The sequence below is a fragment of the Bos javanicus genome, chromosome 3 (genome assembly GCF_032452875.1).
Source record: "Bos javanicus breed banteng chromosome 3, ARS-OSU_banteng_1.0, whole genome shotgun sequence".
In the NCBI taxonomy this organism is placed as follows: Eukaryota; Metazoa; Chordata; class Mammalia; order Artiodactyla; family Bovidae; genus Bos; species Bos javanicus.
In genome coordinates this window covers 78,340,658-78,362,779 of record NC_083870.1, presented here as the reverse complement: position 1 = coordinate 78,362,779, position 22,122 = coordinate 78,340,658, and the positions used below count along the sequence as shown (strand labels likewise).

At 40.5% G+C, this 22,122-nt stretch overlaps 1 protein-coding gene across 3 annotated transcripts in view; it reads left to right on the top strand.

The window, feature by feature from the left end:
• IL23R (interleukin 23 receptor) overlaps positions 1 to 22,122 on the top strand; it is a 77,288-nt gene that overhangs the window by 9,586 nt on the left and 45,580 nt on the right. For 2 of the 3 annotated variants that reach the window (XM_061411657.1, XM_061411656.1), the window contains exon 4: positions 3,152 to 3,275. In XM_061411657.1, coding sequence (XP_061267641.1) covers positions 3,152 to 3,275 — 124 coding nt within the window. The remainder of the gene's footprint in view (positions 1 to 3,151; positions 3,276 to 22,122) is intronic. The other variant, XM_061411659.1, reaches the window with a different exon arrangement.

Genomic DNA, 22,122 nt, shown 5'->3' with positions numbered 1-22,122 from the left:
CCTTTATCTCTCTGTCTCTCAAATGAGCCCACTATACTATACTGTACTATTTTGTAACTTATTTTTTCATTTTATCATATGGGCCTTACTTATTTAATTAAATGTATTTTGAGTTGCTTCCAAGGCCAGATACTTATATTGTCTTCAATAACTTTGTTTTTGGTTGTATTTCAGGAGTGTATTTTGGGAAATTAAGCTGGTTTCCAATTCTTCCATTATTATAAACAACACTTTAAGAGGCAAACCCTTTTAGCCAAATATTTTTGTGTATCTATGAACATTTTAGTAAGGATGCAGTCCTAGATGTAAAATTGCTGGGTTGCAAGATATTACTCCTGCTTTTACAGATTATGATAAAAGTTGTTCCAATTTGCATTTCCACAAGCAGTGTGTTAGAGGATTTCCTTGAGTCCATTTCAACACTATGGATTACCATTTTTCAAAATCCTTGCCAATTTGATAGCTCTAAATGACATCTATTATTGGTTCAGTTTGCAATGAAGATAAATTTTTTCCATATATGTATTTCTTATTTTATAAGTAGTATTCTTGGTAGATGATTTATAGATGAAGTGCAGGAATATATCTATGTTTAAGCTAAATCTTTGGGTATAATTTCAGGTGCATAAATGTCTGTATTTTTATTTGTTCTGAGGCCCCATCCTTTCATTTTTCTTCTTTCCTTAATGGGACATAATTATTGGTTTATTTTTTTGTTTAATATTTATTTTATAGTTGGTTAACAATGTATTAGTTTCATCCTTTCATTTTTCATATCATTTTTTGAGTAATCAGTTTCCCAGGCAGTATTGCAAAAGTAGGTACAAGCTGAGAGAACCACCTCTAAAAAGTGAGCATGTGATAAATGCCCAGTATTTCCATACTTCTTTTTTGATCTTGATTCTTGGTAATTTATTACTGGATGATGTATCTGAAAATTCCAGATGCTGTTCTATATTTGTTGGGGTTTCATAGGTTTTCGGAGAAGGCAATGGCACCCGACTCCAGTACTCTTGCCTGGAAAATCCCATTGACGGAGGAGCCTGGTAGGCTGCAGTCCATGGTGTCACTAAGAGTCGGACACAACTGAGCGACTTCACTTTCACTTTTCATTTTCATGCATTGGAGAAGGAAATGGCAACCCACTCCAGTGTTCTTACCTGGAGAATCCCAGGGCCGGGGGAGCCTGGTGGGCTTCCGTCTGTGGGGTCGCACAGAGTCGGACACGACTGAAGCGACTTAGCAGCAGTAGCAGCATAGGCTTTAGAGGCTCCAAGGGCTCCAACAGAACTCTCTCATCTTTTCTCATCTCTTGGGTTGTGTTTTCCCCTGTGCTGGCTTAATTCTTAAATAGACTGTTTCACTATGACAGCAAGATGGCCATCAAAAGCCCATAGCTTACATGACACTCAGAGACAGTAAATACGGCAGGGAGAAAGCACATCTTTTACAGTAGCCCCAGAAAAAGTTCCTTGGATAATTCTGATTGGTTCATCTTGGGTCACAGGTTCATTCCCAATGGAAATACTCCATCAGGCAGACTAGGTCAAGGGCACAGTTCTGTGTGTCAAGGCACACCCCGTGGCACAGGGGTGGAGTGGAGATGAGGTTAGGAATGAGGAAGATGTCAGTTCTCAAAAGGAAGGATGGTGGCAGACAGAAATTAACAATATTCTCCAAAATTTGGCCATTCAGAGAAAGAGTTGAAGGCATGGGAGAAAAGAGAAAAAGAAACTAGAAATCGAATTCTGTGAATGCCTAAAAAATTTTAATCTTTCTTTACTGTAGTGAAATGTACTTTTTAAATGATTCTTAAGTGCAAAGTTCTATGAATGCCAGTGATGAATATGCACATTGACATCATTGTGCAACCATCACCCCCATCCATTTCCAGTACTCTTTTCATCTTGCAAAACCGAAACTCTGTACCCAATAAACAACAACTCTTCATTTCTCCCAACTCCTCAACCCTTGGCCACCACCATTCTACTTTCAGTCTCTGTGAGTCCAACTGTTCTAGACATCTCCTATAAATAGAATCATATAGTGTTTGTCCTTTTGTGGCTGGCTTATTTTATTTAGCATAATGTCTTCGAGGTTCATCTATGTTATAGCATGGGTCAGAATTCCCTTTCTTTTAAAGGTTGAGTATGTATGTATGACTATCAAACTTTTTTTTTCTTTTTGGCCTCACCCTGACGCATGTGGGATCTTAGTTCCCTGACCCAGGATCAAACCTGCTCCCCTTGCATTCGAATGCTAGAGTAGAGGAAAAACATGGAGAGCCTTTCACAACAGCCAAAAGGCAGAGAGATATCAAGGTTCAGTTCAGTTCAGTCGCTTAGTCGTGTCCAACTCTTTGCGATCCCACGAATCGCAGCACGCCAGGCCTCCCTGTCCATCACCAACTCCCAGAGTCCACCCAAACCCACGTCCATTGAGTCAGTGATGCCATCCAGCCATCTCATCCTCTGTCGTCCCCTTCTCCTCCTGCCCCCAATCCCTCCCAGCATCAGAGTCTTTTCCAATGAGTCAACTCTTCGCATGAGGTGGCCAAAGTACTGGAGTTTCAGCTTTAGCATCATTCCTTCCAAAGAACACCCAGGACCAATCTCCTTTAGAATGGACTGGTTGGATATCAAGGTGGGAAAGACCAAAATAGCAAATTCTGCAGAGTTCAAGCTCAATGATGACCATAAAGAAATCATGGGATTTGTGGATTAGAAAGTCATTGATGACCTTAACAACAGTGGTTTTGGTGGAATTGTGGGTCTGAATCTTGATTGTTTGGGGTTCAAAAGTAAATGGGAACTGAGGAAAAAGACAAGTATAATGGACTTTAAAAAAGAAAAAAGCTATTGTGAAAAAGAGAAAGATATACTGACAGCTGAGGGAAGATAATTTGGGGAGGAATTCATTTGGATGGGAGGAACTTGATCACCTTAGTATCCCCAAAGAGGGAATATAGTAAAGTATGTGAAGGAAAGCAGCAATGTTTCAGGGCAAAGTGGGCTGGAATGTGAGCTGGAAGGGGTGGAATGGGGAAGTGCTGATTGACCTGGTTTTCCAAATGAAATGGAATGGTTATCAACTAACTATAAAAAACCTTGATGTTTCTGTGGTGGTTCCTAAGTGATACATTTTGTTGCAGATCCACCAGATGTACCTGACAAAGTAGCCTGTGTCATTTATGAATATTCTGGCAACATGACTTGTACCTGGAACCCTGGGAGGCCCACCTACATAGACACAAAGTATGTGGTGTACGTGAAGAGGTAGGTTCCCTCCTCAACAGTCTATCCTGAGCAATTCCACTCCAGTTCAGCCAGTGCTGTGCCTCCAGCAGGGATCCAAGAAATCTGCCTCAAATGTTAAATGCATCTTTACTATCCCCAACTCCCTAATGCCAATCAAGGAATCCACCAAAACACTTTTCAGGCCATTGATATTTTCACCCTGTGAGGCAATATGTTCCATAATCTTTCTGCTGTTTTTACTCATTGGAGGTGACTGTGGGCAAGGACCTAATGTGATACAGCACAGTTTTAAAAGGATCTTTCCTTGAATCTCAGCTCTCTGCTCCTTCTAGGATTTAGGCACTTAAACTCTCCAAATTGTCATTTCTTTATCTTTAAAATAGGCTTGAAAATAGAACCTAATGGATAGGTTAATTCTGTTTAAGTGGAATTTGACTTTTAAAGTGTGAATCACCATGCCAGGTCCATCAGTACAGTTCAGTTGCTCAGTTGTGTCTGACTCTGTGACCCCATGGACCACAGCACACCAGGCTTCCCTGTCCATCACCAACTGCCAGAACTTGCTCAAACTCATGTCTATTGAATTGATGATGCCATCCAACCATCTTATCCTCTGTCTTCCCCTTCTCCTCCTGCCTTCAATCTTTCCCAGCATCAGGGTCTTTTCCAGTGAGTCAGTTCTTCGCATCAGGTGGCCAAAGTATTGGAGTTTCTGCTTCAACATCAGTCCTTCCAATGAATATTCAGGACTGATTTCCTTTAGGATGGACTATTTGGATCTCCTCGCAGTACAAGAGACTCTCAAGAGTCTTCTCCAACACCACAGTTCAAAAGCATAAATTCTTTGGCATTCAGCTTTCTTTATAGTCCAACTCTCATATCCATATTCCACATATGGAAAAACCATAGCTTTGACTAGATGGACCTTTGTCAGCAAAGTAATGCCAGGTCCATAGTTAGCACTAAATTCATGGAAGAGAGTATTAATAATGAACCCCAAATCTCAAATTTGGTGTCTATATATATCAACCATCTTCCCTGGCAAGCCAGGGAAGAATAAGGGAGCTATCAGGACAAAGGACTTTCAGCTTTAAAACTGAAAGCAATAATTGAATGAAAGTAATAATTTCTTAATTGGAGTTGAGGAGAGCTTTGTGGAAACACTCTTCTGTTATGATCTAACACTAACCAGACTTCGGGAGCCAGACCACCATGCAGCCAAAAGTTCAAAAGTTTTATGCTTAAAGACAAATAACTAGTCATAAATGTTATATTACTTCATACAAACTTAGATTCAGTTCAGTTCAGTTGCTCAGTCGTGTCCGACTCTTTGCGACCCCATGAATTGTAGCACACCAGGCCTCCCTGTCCATCACCAACTCCCGGAGCTCACCCAGACTCACGTCCATCGAGTCAGTGATGCCATCCAGCCATCTCATCCTCTGTCGTCCCCTTCTCCTCCTGCCCCCAATCCCTCCCAGCATCAGAGTCTTTTCCAATGAGTCAACTCTTCGCATGAGGTGGCCAAAGTACTGGAGTTTCAGCTTTAGCATCATTCCTTCCAAAGAAATCCCAGGGCTGATCTCCTTCAGAATGGACTGGTTGGATCTCCTTGCAGCCCAAGGGACTCTCAAGAGTCTTCTCCAGCACCACAGTTCAAAAGCATCAATTCTTTGGTGCTCAGCCTTCTTCACAGTCCAACTCTCACATCCATACATGACCACAGGAAAAACCATAGCCTTGAATAGACAAACCTTTGTTGGCAAAGTAATGTCTCTGCTTTTGAATATGCTATCTAGGTTGGTCATAACTTTCCTTCCAAGGAGTAAGCGTCTTTTAATTTCATGGCTGCAGTCACCATCTGCAGTGATTTTGGAGCCCCCCAAAATAAAGTCTGACACTGTTTCCACTGTTTCCCATCACTTCATGGGAAATAGATGGGGAAACAGTGGAAACTTAGATTAGGGGAAGAGTATTGTTAGTTTCTACTATTTATAAACTGCAAAATAGGAAATGGTTGATGTGGAAAAATCTTTCCCTCCTTAATGTACACAACTCAAATGTTTCTGGGTTATATCTAAACTATATCCATGTATGTCAGTCTGTTTCGGAATCCTTTGCCAGTGTTAAAGATGGAAATAATATCACTAATTTGGAGGGAAAAACTGTGGGCAAACTGGGGTAGATTGGTCTCCCTATTCTTGTTTCATTTGATTTTTTTTTTTTCAAAGAAAGCCTTCAATTTTGTACAGTTGACTTTTGAAAAACACACGGGTTGTGGTGTTGACCCCTTCATGTTACTTTTGACTCTTCCAAAACTGAACTACTAATAGCCTACTGTTGGGCAGAAACCTTACTGATAATAGTTCATTGACACATTTTGTATGTTATATATATGTATTAGATATTGCACTGTGCTGTACTAAGTTGCTTTAGTTGTGTCTGACTCTTTGTGATCCTATGGACTGTTGCCCACCAGGTTCCTCTGTCCATGGCATTCTCCAGGCAAGAATACTGGAGTGGGTTGCCATGCCCTCCTCCAGGAGATCTTCCTGACCCAGGAATTGAACCCATGTCTCTTAGTCTCCTGCACTGGCAAGTGGATTCTTTACCATTAGCACAAGCTGGGAAGTCATTTAATCCCCTATGCAACCTTATGGGGTACATACGATTATTTTCCTGATTTTTGTAGACAGGGGACTGAGGCCTAGCTAGGTTACATGATGCGTCTAGGACCACACAGCTATGAGAGGGAGAGGTGGGATTTGAACTTGGCATGGCCTGACTGCTTTCTTCCTAATTTAGTTTTTTCTGCTAAAGTGGTGTGGGAACCCAGATAAAAGGGCATATTTGAGAGATGCTATCCAAGTCTCATCATTATGGAAGGGAATAAGCTTCCAATCTTGCTCTCTCCATCTGCTAGATACTCAGAATAATTTTGACTAAGTGAAACATAAATTGTAACACCACTCTGCTCAAAATATCTGGACAAAAACTAGACAGATTTTATGAATACACTACTAAGCCTGGAGTTATTGGCTACATGCCATGGGCAAGAAGCTCACATCTTTCACTAAGCAGAGGTATGGTTGGGTACAAAAGGAATGATGGAAACACTCAGATCAGAGATAGATTGTGATGTCAAACAGTACACAATTTGCTAAGCACTGCACTCTGTTACTTCATGTGCTTCACATCCTCAATCTTCAGCTCAACCTTGCACAGTAACTATTATAATTGTCCCCTTTTACAGAGCTTATGTTACTTCCCCAAAGTCACTTGGCTAAGACATCATGGAGCCAGGATTCTAACAGGTGTCTAAGACTTACCCTCTCCTCCTTGTTTCTGGGATTAAGTAGTGCCTTTGAGATGAAAAGAGGTCATGAGGACAAGAATCTCATTGCAAAGGCAACCTGCGTGTGTGTGTGTGTCAGTCACTCGGTCAAGTCCAATTCTCCAGGCAAGAATACTGGAGTGGGGAGCCATTCCCTTCTCCAGGTCATCTTTCCAATCCAGTATCAAACCTGGGTCTCTGGCATTGCAGACAGATTCTTTACCATCTGAGCCATCAGGAGGCTTCCATGGTGTCTCAGACAGTAAAGACTCTGCCTGCAATGTGGGAGATGCAAGTTAGATCCCTGGGTTGGGAAGATCCCCTAGAGAAGGGACTAGCAACCCACTACAGTATTCTTGCCTGGAGAAGCCCCATGGACAGAGAGGAGTCATCAGGGAAGCCCAAAGGCAACTTTAAGAATGTGAAAACAAGGGCAGTATAGGAGCAAACACCACAGCTGAAGCTCACAGAAAATTTCTATGTGCCAGACTGACAGAGAATGCCTAGGTCCTTGCTGTCTATCTCCTGGAACTTTTACTATCTCGTGGACCCACTGACCTTGATTAGTTGATTACTTATTTTTCTTTTAATCAGTCAATCAGTCAGTTCAGTTGCTCAGTCACGTCTGACTCTTTGTGACCCCATGAATTGCAGCACGCCAGGCTTCCCTGGCCATCACCAACTCCCGGAGCTCGCTCAAACTCATGTCCATCGAGTCAGTGATGCCATCCAACCATCTCATCCTCTGTTGGCCCCTTATCCTCCTGCCTTGAATCTTTCCCACCATCAGGGTCTTTTCTAGTGAGTCAGTTCTTCACATCAGGTGGCCAAAGTATTGGAGTTTCAACTTCAGCATCAGTCCTTCCAGTGAATATTCAGGACTGATTTCCTTTAGGATGGACTGGTTGGATCTCCTTGCAGTCCAAGGGACTCTCAAGAGTCTTCTCCAACACCACAGTTCAAAAGCATCAATTTTTTGGCACTCAGCTTTCTTTATAGTCCAATTCTCACATCCATACATGATTACTGGGAAAACCACAGCTTTGACTAGATGGACCTGTGTTAGAAAAGTAATGTCTCTGTTTTTTAATATGTTGTCTAAGTTGATCATAGCTTTCCTTCCAAGGAGCAAGTGGCTTTTAATTTCATGGCTGCAGTCACCATCTGCAGTGATTTTGGAGCCCCTCCAAAATAAAGTCTGTCACGGTTTCCATTGTTTCCCCATCTATTTGCCATGAAGTTTTTGGACCGGATCCCATGATCTTAGTTTTCTGAATGTTGAGTCTTAAGCCAACTTTTTAACTCTCCTTTTTCACTTTCATCAAGAGGTTTTTTAGTTCTTCTTCGCTTTCTGCCATAAGGGTGGTGTCATCTGCATATCTGAGGTTATTGATATTTTTCCCAGCAATCTTGATTCCAGCTTGTGCTTCATCCAGCCCAGCATTTCGCATGATGTACCCTGAATATATGTTAAATAAGCAGGGTGACAATATACAGCCTTGACATACTCCTTTTCCTATTTGGAACCAGTCTGTTGTTCCATGTCCAGTTCTTACTGTTGTCTCTTGTGCTACTTACAGATTTTTCAGGAGGAAGGTCAGGTGGTCTGGTATTCCTATCTCTTTCAGAATTTTACACAGTTTGTTGTGATCCACACAGTAAAAGCTTTGGCGTAGTCAATAAAGCAGAAATAGATGTTTTCCTGGAACTCTCTCACTTCTTTGATGATCCAATGGATGTTGGCAATTTGAGCTCTTGTTCCTCTGCCTTTTCTAAATCCAGCTTGAACATCTACAGGTTCACAGTTCACATACTGCTGAAGCCTGGCTTGGAGAATTTTGAGTATTACTTTGCTAGCATATGAGATGAGTACAATTGTGCAGTAGTTTGAACGTTCTTTGGCATTGCCTGTCTTTAAGATTGGAATGAAAACTGAATAATACATATTAATTATAAAAGAATAAACTCTTTTAGTACAATAGCTTTATTGAGTATACTTCATATTCCATCAGATCAGATCAGTTGCTCAGTCACGTCCAACTCTTTGCAACCCCATGAATCGCAGCACGCCAGGCCTCCCTGTCCATCACCAACTCCCAGAGCTCACCCAGACTCACGTCCATCGAGTCAGTGATGCCATCCAGCCATCTCATCCTCTGTTGTCCCCTTCTCCTCCTGCCCCCAGTCCCTCCCAGCATCAGAGTCTTTTCCAATGAGTCAACTCTTCACATCAGGTGGCCAAAGTACTGGAGTTTCAGCTTTAGCATCATTCCTTCCAAAGAAATCCCAGGGCTGATCTCCTTCAGAATGGACTGGTTGGATCTCCTTGCAGTCCAAGGGACTCTCAAGAGTCTTCTCCAGCACCACAGTTCAAAAGCATCAATTTTCAGCACTCAGCCTTCTTCACAGTCCAACTCTCACATCCATAAATGACCACAGGAAAAACCATAGCCTTGACTAGACGAACCTTTGTTGGCAAAGTAATGTCTCTTCTTTTGAATATGATATCTAGGTTGGTCATAACTTTCCTTCCAAGGAGTAAGCGTCTTTTAATTTCATGGCTGCAGTCAACATCTGTAGTGATTTTAGAGCCCCAAAAAATAAAGTCTGACACTGTTTCCACTGTTTCCCCATCTATTTCCCATGAAGTGGTGGGACTGGATGCTATGATCTTCGTTTTCTGAATGTTGAGCTTTAAGCCAACTTTTTCACTCTCCACTTTCACTTTCATCAAGAGGCTTTTGAGTTCCTCCTCACTTTCTGCCATAAGGGTGGTGTCATCTCCATATCTGAGGTTATTGATATTTCTCCCGCCAATCTTGATTCCAGTTTGTGTTTCTTCCAGTCCAGCGTTTCTCATGATGTACTCTGCATATAAGTTAAATAAACAGGGTGACAATATACAGCCTTGACGTACTCCTTTTCCTATTTGGAAGCAGTCTGTTGTTCCATGTCCAGTTCTAACTGTTGCTTCCCGATCTGCATACAGATTTCTCAAGAGGCAGATCAGGTGGTCTGGTATTCCCATCTGTTTAAGAATTTTCCACAGTTTCTTGTGATCCACACAGTCAAAGGCTTTGGCATAGTCAATAAAGCAGAAATAGATGTTTTTCTGGAACTCTCTTGCTTTTTCAATGACCCAGAGGATGTTGGCAATTTGATCTCTGGTTCCTCTACCTTTTCTAAAACCAGCTTGAACATCAGGAAGTTCACGGTTCACATATTGCTGAAGCCTGGCTTGGAGAATTTTGAGCATTACTTTACTAGCGTGTGAGATGAGTGGTAATTGTGTGGTAGTTTGAGCAGTCTTTGGCATTGCCTTTCTTTGGGATTGGAATGAAAACTGACCTTTTCCAGTCCTGTGGCCACTGCTGAGTTTTCCAAATTTGCTGGCATATTGAGTGCAGCACTTTCACAGCATCATCTTTCAGGATTTGGAATAGCTCAACTGGAATTCCATCACCTCCACTAGCTTTGTTTGTAGTGATGCTTTCTAAGGCCCACTTGACTTCACATTCCAGGATGTCTGGCTCTAGGTCAGTCATATTCCATACAATGCACCTTATTTAAAGTGCAAAATTCAAAGATTTTAGTATATTCAAAGAGTTGAGCAACCATCTCCATAATATTAGAACATGTTCTTCATGCCAAAAGAAACCATATCTCCATTAGCAGTCACCCCACATTTCCCTTCAACTCTCCCAGCCCTAGGTATCATCTGTGGTTTGCCTACTGTGGACATTTTTATGTAAAAGGAATCATACAAATTAGTCTTTCATGAAGAGCATCTGTCACTTAGGGTAAGGTTTTCAAGATTCATCTGTGGTGTAGTATGTATCAGTCCTTCATTCTTTTTTATGACTAAATAATTTTCCATTGTGTGAATATATCACACTTAACTTATTCACATTCACTAGGTGATGGACATTTTGGGTTGTTTCCAGATTTTTGGCTATTATGAATAATGTTGTACTAACATTCATGTACAAGCTTTTGTGTAGACATATATTTTCATTTCTCTTGAGCATAGACTTAGGAATGGAGTGGTTAGGTCGTATGGTATTGTTGTTCAGTTTCTAAGTCATGTCTGACTCTTTGTGACCCCATGCACAGGAGCACACCAGGCTTCCCTGACTGTCACTATCTCACGAAGTTTGCTCAAACTCATGTCCATTGAATCAGTGATGGTAGCTAACCATAGCTTTGACTCTATGGACATTTCTCAGCAAAGTGATGCCTTTGCTTTTTAATATGCCATGAAGGTTTTTCATAGCTTTCCTTCAAGGAGCAAGTGTCTTTGAACTTCATGGCTGCAGTCATTGTCAGCAGTGATTTGGAGCCTAAGAAAATAAAATCTGCCAGTGTTTCCACTTTTCCCCCCTTTCATTTGCCATATACTGATGGGACTAGATGCCATGATCTTAGTTTTTTTAATGTTGAGTTTTAAGCCAGCTTTTTCACTCTCCTCTTTCACCTTCATCAAGAGGCTCTTTAGTTCCTCCTCAATTCTGCCATTAGAGTGATATCATCTGCATACCTGAGGTAACTGGTATTTCTCCCAGGAATCTGGATTCCAGTTTAGTATTTATCCAGCTGGAATTCCCTTGCTTTCTCTATGATCTCTGCTTCCTCTGCCTTTTCTAAATTCAGCTTGTACATCTGGAAGTTCTCAGTTCACATACTGCTGAAGCCTAGCTTGAAGGATTTTGAGCATTACCTTGCTAGCATGTTAAATGAGTGCAATTGTACAGTAGTGTAAACATTTTTTGGCATTTCCTTTCTTTAGGATTGGAATGAGAACTGACCATTTCCTGTGGCCACTGCTGAGTTTTCCAAATTTGCTGGCATACTGAGTGCAGCACTTTAACAACATCATCTTTTAGGATTTGAAATAGTTCAGCTGGAATTCCATCCCCTTATTTGTTTGCAGTAATACTTCTAAGGCTCACTTGACTTCACACTCCACGGTGTCCAGCTCTAGGTGAATGCTCACTTCATTGTGGTTATCCAGGTCATTAAGACTTTTTTTTTGTATAGTTCTGTGTATTCTTGCTACCGCTTCTTAATCTGTTCTGCTTCTGTTATATCCTTGTTGTTTCTGTCCCTTATCATGCCCATTCTTGCATGAAATATTCCCTTGAAATCTCCGATTTTTGAAGCAATTTCCAGTCTTTCCCATTCTATTGTTTTCTTCTGCTTCTTGCATTATTCATTTAAGAAGACCTTCTTATCTCTTCTTGCTATTCTCTGGAACTCTGTATTCAGTTGGGTGTATCTTTTTCTTACCTGCTTGTTTTTGCCTTCTCTTCTTTCCTCAGCTATTTGTAAAGCCTCCTCAGACAACCACTTTGCCTTCTTGTATTTCTTTTTTTGGGGATGATTTTGGTCACTGCCAATGGTATGAACCTAACAGAAGCAGAAGATACTAAAAAGAGGTGGCAAGAATACACAGAAGAACTGTACAGAGAAGATCTTCACGACCAAGATAATCACAATGGTGTGATCACTCACCTAGAGCCATCCTGGATTGTGAAGTCAAGTGGGCCTTAGAAAGCATCACTACAAACAAAGCTAGTGGAGGTGATGGAATTCCAGTTGAGCTATTTCAAATCCTAAAAGATGATGCTGTGAAAGTGCTGCACTCAATATGCCAGCAAATTTGGAAAACTCAGCAGTGGCCACAGGACTGGAAAAGGTCAGTTTTCATTCCAATCCCAAAGAAAAGCAATGCCAAAGAATGCTCAAACTACTGCACAATGGCACTCATCTCACACGCTAGTAAAGTAATGCTCAAAATTCTCTAAGCCAGGTTTAAGCAATACATGAACCGTGAACTTCCTGAACCGCCAACATCCATGGGATCATCGAAAAAGCAAGAGAGTTCCAGAAAAACATCTATTTCTGCTTTATTGACTATGCCAAAGCCTTTGACTGTGTGGATCACAATAAACTGTGGAAATTTCTGAAAGAGATGGGAATACCAGACCACCTGACCTGCCTCTTGAGAAATCTGTATGCAGGTCAGGAAGCAACAGTTAGAACTGGACATGGAACAACAGACTGTTTCCAAATAGGAAAAGGAGTACGTCAAGGCTGTATATTGTCACCCTGCTTATTTAACTTATATGCAGAGTACATCATGAGAAACGCTGGACTGGAAGAAACACAAGCTGGAATCAAGATTGCTGGGAGAAATATCAATAACCTCAGATATGGAGATGACACCACCCTTATGGCAGAAAGTGAGGAGGAACTCAAAAGCCTTTTGATGAAAGTGAAAGTGGAGAGTGAAAAAGTTGGCTTAAAGCTCAACATTCAGAAAATGAAAATCATGGCATCTGGTCCCATCACTTCATGGGAAATAGATGGGGAAACAGTGTCAGACTTTATTTTTGGGGGCTCCAAAATGACAGCAGATGGTGACTGCAGCCATGAAATTAAAAGACGCTTACTCCTTGGGAGGAAAGTTATGACCAACCTAGATATCATATTCAAAAGCAGAGACATTACTTTGCCAACAAAGGTCCGTCTAGTCAAGGCTATGATTTTTTCCAGTGGTCATGTATGGATGTGAGAGTTGGACTGTGAGGAAAGCTGAGTGCCAAGGAATTGATGCTTTTGAATTGTGGTGCTGGATAAGACTCTTGAGAGTCCCTTGGACTGCAAGGAGATCCAACCAGTCCCTCCTAAAGGAGATCAGTCTTGGGTGTTCTTCAGAAGGACTGATGCTAAAGCTGAAACTCCAATAATTTGGCCACCTGATGTGAAGAGTTGACTCATTGAAAAAGACTCTGATGCTGGAAGGGATTATGGGCAGGAGGAGAAGGGGACGACAGAGGATGAGATGGCTGGATGACATCACCAACTTGATGGGCAAGAGTTTGAGTAAACTCCAGGAGTTGGTGATGGACGGGGAGGCCTGGCATGCTGTGATTCATGAGGTCACAAAGAGTCGGACACGACTGAGTGACTGAACTGAACTGAACTGAACTTGTGTACAATGTCATGAACCTCTATCCATAGTTCTTCAGGCACTCTGTCTACCATATCTAATCTCCTGACTCTATTTATCACGTCTACTGTATAATCATAAGGGATTTGATTTAGGTCATACTTGAATGGTCTAGGGGTTTTCCCTACTTTCTTCAATTTAAGCCTGAATTTTGCCATAAGGAACTGATGATATGAGCCTGATGATATGACAGTCAGCTCCCGATCTTGTTTTTACAGACTGTATGGAGTTTCTCTATCTTCAGCTACAAATAATATAATTAGTCTGATTCCAGTATTGACCATTAGGTGATGTCCATGTGTAGAGTTGTCTCTTGTGTTGTTGGACGAGGGTGTTTGCTATGACCAGTGCGTTCTCTTGGCAAAACTCTGCTAGCCTTTGCCCTGCTTCATTTTGTACTCCAAGGCAAAACTTGCCTATTACTTCAGGTATCTCTTGACTTCTTACTTTTGCATTCCAGGCCCCTATGATGAAAAGGACATCCTTTTTTGGTGTTAGTTCCAGAAGGTCTTGTAGGCCTTCATAGAACCATTCAACTTCAGCTTCTTTGGTATTAGTGCTTGGGGCATAGACTTGGATTACTGTGATGTTGAATGATTTGCCTTGCAAACGAACTAAGATCATTCTGTTGTTTTTGAGATTGCATCCAAATACTGTATTTTGAACTCTTTTGTTGACTATGAGGGCTACTCCATTTCTTCTAAGGTGTTCTTGCTCATAGTAGTAGATAAAATCGTCCTCTGAATTAAATTTGCCCATTCTGGTCGATTTTAGTTCACTGATTCCTAAAATGTCGGTGTTACTCTTGCCATCTCCTGCTTAACCATGTCCAGTTTACCTTGATTCATGGGTCTAAAATTTCAACTCCTATGCAATATCATTTTTTACAGCATCGGATTTCACTTTCACCACCAGACATGTGCACAACTGAGCATGGTTTCTGCTTTGGTCGAACCTCTTCATTCTTTTTGGAGCTACTTTTCTGCTCTTCCTCAGTAGCATATTGGGCACCTACTGACCTGGTAGGCTCATCTTCCTGTACCATATCTTTTTGCCTTATCATACTGTTCATGGGTTCTCAAGGCAAAAATACTGGAGTGGTTTGCTATTCACTACTCCAGTGGACCAGGTTGTGTCAGAACTCTTCACTATGATCTGTCTGTCTTACATGGCCCTCCACTGCATGGCTTATTGCTTCACTGAGTTACGCAAGCCCCTTCGCCACAACAAGGCTGTGATCCATGAAGGTGAGGTCATATGCTAAGTCAGTTTAAACTTTTGAGGAACTGCCACACTCTTTTTTTAATTGAAGTATAGCTGCTTTATAGTATTTTGTTAGTTTCAGGTGTACCACATAATGATTCAATATTTTTATAGGTCATACTCCATTTAAAGTCATTACAAAATAATTGCTGTATTTCCCTATGCTATACAATATATTTTTGATGTTTATTTATGTTATAGATAATAGTTTGTATCTTAATCTTATACCCCTATCTTGTCCCTTCCCTCTCTCCTCTCCCTACTAGTAACCACTAGTATATCTGTGAGTCTATCTCTTTTTTTGTCATATACATTTGTTTTAGATTCTGCATATAAATGAAAACAGATTTCTCTTTGTCTGACTTATTTCACTGAGCATAATACTCTCTAGGTCCAAACACACTGTTACAAATGGCATATTTCATTCTTTTTTATGTCTGAGTAATATTCCATTGTGTGTGTATATATATATATATATATGGACATCAGGATGCATGTCTCTTTTTGAATGAGTGTTTTCATTTTCTTTCAATATATATTCAGCAGTGGAATTCCTGAATGATATGTTAGTTTTAGTTTTTTGAGGAAACTCCATACTGTTTTCTATAGTGGCTGCACCAATTTTCAATCCCACCAACAGTATACTAAGGTTTCCTTTTACTCATATCCTTGCCAACATTTGTTATTTGTAGAGTTTTTGGTAATAACCATTCTGACAGGTGTGAGCTGATATCTCATTGGTATTTGGTGGAAGAGAGAGTTGTTGGGCTTCTTTGATCTTGCCATGTAGCTTGTGGGGTCTTAGTTCTCCGTCCTGGGATCGAACCCAGGCCCTTGGCAGAGAGTGTGGATTCCTAACCAATGAATCACCCCGGTGCATTCCCTCTCATTAATGTTTTGATTTGCATTTCTTTAATTTTTAGCATTGGGCTTCCCAGGTGGCTCAGTGGTAAAGAATCTGCCTGCCAATGTAGGAGATGCAGTTTCAATCCCTGGGTTGGGAAGATCCCTTGAAGGAAATGGCAACCCACTCTGGTATTCTTGCCTGGGAAATCCAATGGGCAGAAGAGCCTGATGGGCTACAGTTCATGAGATCAGAGTCAGACATGACTTAGCGACTGAGCACGCATGCAATGACTAGGAATGTTGAGCATTTATTCATGTGCCTATTGATTACCTGTATATCTTCTCTGGAAAAATGTCTATTCAGGTCTTCTGCCCATTTTTATACTGCCATGCTGTTTTCTAAAGAAGTCACATCAGGGGAGTTCAGGATAGGGGGACACATGTGCACCCATGGCTGATTCATGTAGACATATAGCAAAAACCCCTACAACATTGTAAAGTAATTATACTCCAATTAAAATAAATTAGTTAATTAAAAAAATTATTTAAAAAAAAGGGCCACACCATTACATTCCCACCAAGGATTCCAACCTCCCCACATTCTTGTCAATATTTGCTATTATCTTGTTGATTATTGTCACCATAGTGAGCATGGTTTACTTCTCTCAAATCTTGCTAATATGCCTTCTTGGATTCCTGGCAATGAGACTGTGTTGTAAACTTGAAATAGGCATAACACAATTTGAAAAAATATGTTTCTTAAAAAACACTTGTCGACCACGCATAATTTCCTATTTATATCATTAAAATGTTCTCACAATTTTATAAGATTATTATACATCTCTTTAAAAGCCATTAATGCATTGACAATTATATATGTCTAAATTATTTATACATGGTGGTTTTTAAGGGACATATCTACTTTATCAAGTGAGGGTTACTTACAGTAGTTATGAGGACTGAAATTGTTCTCGGTACTCAAAAAGTCACTTTGAAAGTCTGAAGACTAGGTTTATTAAAGAGTAAACTGTCAAAAATATCCATTGGAAAGAGCATGAGCTTTAGACTTTAATGTTTGATTTCCAGTTTGCAGACTTATCAGTTAGAAGACTTTAATGGTACAAATATCTGAAAACCCAAGTGCAATGACCCAAACAGACAAGGCTTTATTTATGTCAAGCCATTGGCGGTAGGTAGTGCAGAGCTAGTGTGTTAATTCAATTGTACTCCAAGGGCCCAGGCTCTTTCTATCTTTCTTCTTTGCAGTCTTTAGAACATTGACCCTAGTCCTCGGGTGCTGCACATCCAGGCTTCGCATCCAAGTTTCAGGCAGGAAAGTAGTGAAAGGAAAAGGAAATTGTCCCATGGACTTCTACTTGCATCTCATTGGCCAGAATTGAATTACACATCTACTCTATCTGGACGGGAACCCAGGAGAAGGGTATAGTGGGTGCAGTTCAGTAATCTAACAGTATCTGCCACAGTTGCTAGCTGAGTGACCTTGGAAAATTTGTTTAGCTTTGCTAAGCCCTAGCCTCCTGAAAAATGAGTATAGGTAATACAAAACTAAGTATTATAAAACTTATAAGAAAGCAAATTATAAGAAAAGGCTCACAAATAGGAAATGCTTAGAAACTGACAAAAAGACGATGTTAGAGTGTTAGAACATTATGATGAAACTCAAGACTGACTCTCTAGACTTTTTTGATTCATTCTAAAATCAAAACCTGACTGATTTGGGAGAGAAGATGAATGTAAAGCCATAAAAATGGTCACTTACAGGCTATTGTAAGCAATAACTTTATTTACTTTCTTTTCAAGTAACAATAACTTTAGACAGATGACTATCTAGAATGTCAAATGTGGTCTAATAAGTAAGACTAATTTTCAAGCTGGTGTACATACATCAATAGTAAAGTCACTCATTTTAAAGTCATTCAAACTAGAAACGTAAAGTCAATGTGGGCAAGAATTTGTGCTTGCTTTGTTTACTGCTATCTTTCTTTAGCCTAGGATGAGGCCTGGCATCTAGAAAGTGCTCAATAAACATGTGTTGAGTGATCATTCTGACAACTAGAAATGGACATTTCCTGTATCCTCCCTTCACAATCAAGTTGAATAATAATAATACAAGGTCCTATATATTAAAAAGGTATTTTTTCATGTCTTTTCTGAAACTGAGAGTAAATTATAGCCAAGCTTAGGCAAATCTAACCCAAATTCTAAATTGACTGAGTCCAGATTAGTGGAATTTTATTGTATCTTAAAAAGGACATAATGGATGTGAAGTGATAGCATAAAAATGAATGTATTCCTCTAGCAAATTCAAAGAATGAGCTCCTGTAACCACAGACAAATTGGAAAAGAAAACAGACATCTGTTCATCTCACAATTAATTAAAAACACATCCATGAACTGAGAAAAATTACAGAAATCCATTTCTAACTAATGATTAAGGTCTTTCCCCCCTAGGAAAAAGGTGACTTATAATGAATTTTCTGGTTGAGGTAGTATCAGATTTAAAAAGATTCTTCTTTTTAATACCCTGAGAACTCAGAACCCTGAGTTCTCAGGGTATTTTCTACTTTGGCAGTTGCGTAGATATCAGCATTTGCAAGGTTTCACTTCCAGCTCCTGTGGTTCTATTTTCCAGTAAAATCATGTACAGAGAGAGGCATTTCACCTCAGCCCACCTACTTGTTTCCACAGCGGCAGAAAATGGCATTCCCTCCATGGGAGCAGTGGGGCCATTAGGGCCTCCAGATGGTGTGGGGTTGAAGTTGTAAAGCAGAGGGATTGTGTCTATGTTGTTTCAAGAATCTTCTTTCTGTACAGGACTTCTGTGGTGACTCCACCAGCATGACCTTTCACATACCCTTCTCAACCCCTTTGTATTTTGCTAAGTATTGCACCAATGGGTGGTGATAGAAAAAAACCAAACCAAACAAACAAACAAAAATAAAACCTCTGCTATTAAGCATCAACTGTTGTAGCCACGCATTCCAGGAAACAAACTCACTCAGAAGGACAGTGCAGATAGTGGAGTGCAGTTTATTATACCGGCAGGTCCAAGGCCGAGTCTCCTCCTAGCCAAGGACCCCGACCAGTTTTTGTGAAAACCTTATATACCCTAAGTGTACTTGCTCAAACCCACCTCCCCCAATTCCTAGAAACTAGTCTGGAAAAGATAAAAGAGAGATACAATCAAAGTTAGCCCATGATTCATGTGTCACAAGACTAGATAAACAGTGGACATTTATCAATAGGACTGTGGTCATATCCCGATAAACATAATGGAATTTACGACTTTGTTCTGTTACAGAGATAATTAGCATATTCTTTTAGGCAATGGAGAGCCCAAGTACAAGTCCTGAGGCTCTTTTATCGGGGGTCTGGTTTTCCATTGGTATGCCATTTCTATAGACACTGGGCACAAAGTTCAGAGTCCATTGGGAGAGTGACCATACATGTAGCCTAATGTTCACAGCCTGGCCTGAGATGGAGTCCAGCTCTGTCTGTTTCCTCCTTCACTACTTACTGTTGTCCTGTTACCCTCAACAGCTTCATGTAAATATGTTCTTTCTTTATCATGGAAGCTCTTGCAATATCTGGCATGGTACTCAGTAAATACTTGTTGAATGAAAATGAGTGCCTGGTGGCCCTTCATTCTATTTTATTCAAGTCAATTTAACAAATATTTATTTAGACTTTCATGTCTTCTCAGAACTATGTTAAATGCTAGAAAACTTTTAAAAAATAGACAACATCTCTGTGCATGACAAGATCATAAACTATTTAGAATAACACCAATAGTATATTTTCTTGTACCATGAGAGACCAATAGGGTCTTTTAGTTTTAATAAGACCCTTAAAATCAATTGTTACTCTTCTACTTCATAAGACCTGCTTGCTTTTGCCACATGTTTCTCTCTATATTCATATTCATAATAGCCAGAGTTCTTAAATATAATTCCAAATATATTTAAGGCTGTGATGTTATATTTCTACTGAGTTCTTTTAGGACTTAAAAATCAGTTCATATATTAAAATCCATCTTCTCACTGGTTCTACACCAGTGCTTGGAGAGCTAATTGTGGCTGGGGACAAATACAAACTTACTGACTGATATTACTTTATATTCATGATCACTCACTTCAACTGAGCCCAGATAGGTACCCAGTAGTCCTGTGGCACTTCACTGGTCAAGTCACTCCCCCACTAACCAGGCAATTATTTTGTTACTGTTTCATCTTTGGTTTCCAACATCTTCTCCCCCTTCTCACTCTCTGTTGATGACTAACTTCCTATTTCATTGAGAAAATAAGAGTTATAAGAAATACCACAACCTCCCTCATCTGATGACACACTGACATCTGTACCCCACACTTGGTCTTCCCTTCTATTACTGTGGATGAACTACCACTGCCCTGAGGCCAGCTCTCCACTAAAGACTAGATCTTTCTCTGTCTGCCTGCTAGAGGACATCGCTCCAACAATACTCCTTCCTTTCTTCTGTATCATCACCTTTTCTATCTTTACTGGATCTCCTCATCAGCTTTCAAAATGCTGTAGCATCTACCTTCCCTAGGCACCCCCTTCCACTAATTTATCTCTCTGCTCCTTCATATGGCAAACTCTTCAAAAAGAGCTGTTTGTACTTTCCACCTCTACTTCCTCTCTTTTCATCCTCTCTTTAATCTTGTCAAGCTTTGCCTTCCACCTCCAGGTCTTATCAGTGTTGCTAATGACGTTCCCATTGCAGATGCAACAGTTTATTCTCAGTTCCTACCTTCCTTTTCAGGAAGGGTAGATTTATTATCAGGAACATTTAACTTAACTTTTTACTTCCTTCTTTGATCTTCCAGGACAGCACTCCCTTTTGGTTCTTCCTGAATGCTTTTTCTCAGTTTCTTTTGTCAATTCTCCTTCATTCTAGTAAAGTAATATCAATAACCCTCAGATATGCAGATGACACCACCCTTATGGCAGAAAGTGAAGAGGAACTAAAGAGCCTCTTGATGAAAGTGAAAGAGGAGAGTGAAAAAGTTGGCTTAAAGCTCAACATTCAGAAAACTAAGATCATGGCATCTGGTCCCATCACTTTACGGCAAATAGATGGGGAAACAGTGGAAACAGTGTCAGACTTTATTTTTCTGGGCTCCAAAATCACTGCAGATGGTGACTGCAGCCATGAAATTAAAAGACGCTTACTCCTTGGAAGGAAAGTTATGACCAACTTAGACAGCATATTAAAAAGCAGAGACATTACTTTGCCAACAAAGGTCCGTCTAGTCAAGGATATGGTTTTTCCAGTGGTCATGTAAGGATGTGAGAATGTAAGGATGTGGACTGTGAAGAAAGCTGAGCACTGAAGAATTGATTCTTTTGAACTGAAAAGATTCTTGAGAGTCCCTTGGACTGCAAGGAGATCCAACCAGTCCATCCTAAAGGAGATCAGTCCTGGGTGTTCATTGGAAGGACTGATGTTGAAGCTGAAACTCCAATACTTTGGCCACCTGATGAGAAGAGCTGACTCATTGGAAAAGACCCTGATGCTGGGAAAGATTGAGGGCAGTAGGAGAAGGGAACGACAGAGGATGAGATGGTTGGATGGCATCACCGACTCAAGGAACATGGGTTTGGATGGACTCCGGGAGTTGGTGATGGACAGGGAGGCCTGGCGTGCTGGGTTTCATGGGGTCGCAGAGAGTTGGACATGACTGAGTAACTGAACTGAACTGAATAGTGATCCAGAGCTCTGTTCTAGGACCTCTTATTATATTTATCTACATTCATTATCTAAAAGATCTCAACCAAATTTATGCTGTAAAACTCCCTAATCTGTACCTCCAGTCCATATCTCCATATCTCTTGAGCTGCAGCCAAATTTTACCTAACTTCATACTCAATGTTTCCTCTTAATGTCCAAAAGCTAATATTTTCAAAACCAAATACTTAGTTCCCTCTCCTCAGACTCATGTTCCCTATCTCAGTAAGTGGCAACTCCATCCTTTGCAATATTCAAGTTAAAAATCACTGGAGTCCTCCTGGATTTCTTTCTACTATGCCCCCATTTAACTGACAGAAAAACTTATCGCATCTATCTTTAAAAAACTAATTTCTTTTCACTGCCTCGTCCAAGCCAGGTCATCTCTCATCTGGGTTAGTAAACTGGTGCTCTAGCGTCCACCTTTGCCCTGCTATAGACTGCTGCTGCTGCTGCTAAGTCACTTCAATTGTGTCCGACTCTGTGCAGCCCCATAGACGGCAGCCCACCAGGCTCTTCTGTCCATGGGATTCTCCAGGCAAGAACACTGGAGTGGGTTGCAATTTCCTCCTCCAATGCATGAAAGTGAAAAGTCAAAGTGCTATAGTCTATTATTCACAAATAGTCAGAGTAATCTTTTTCA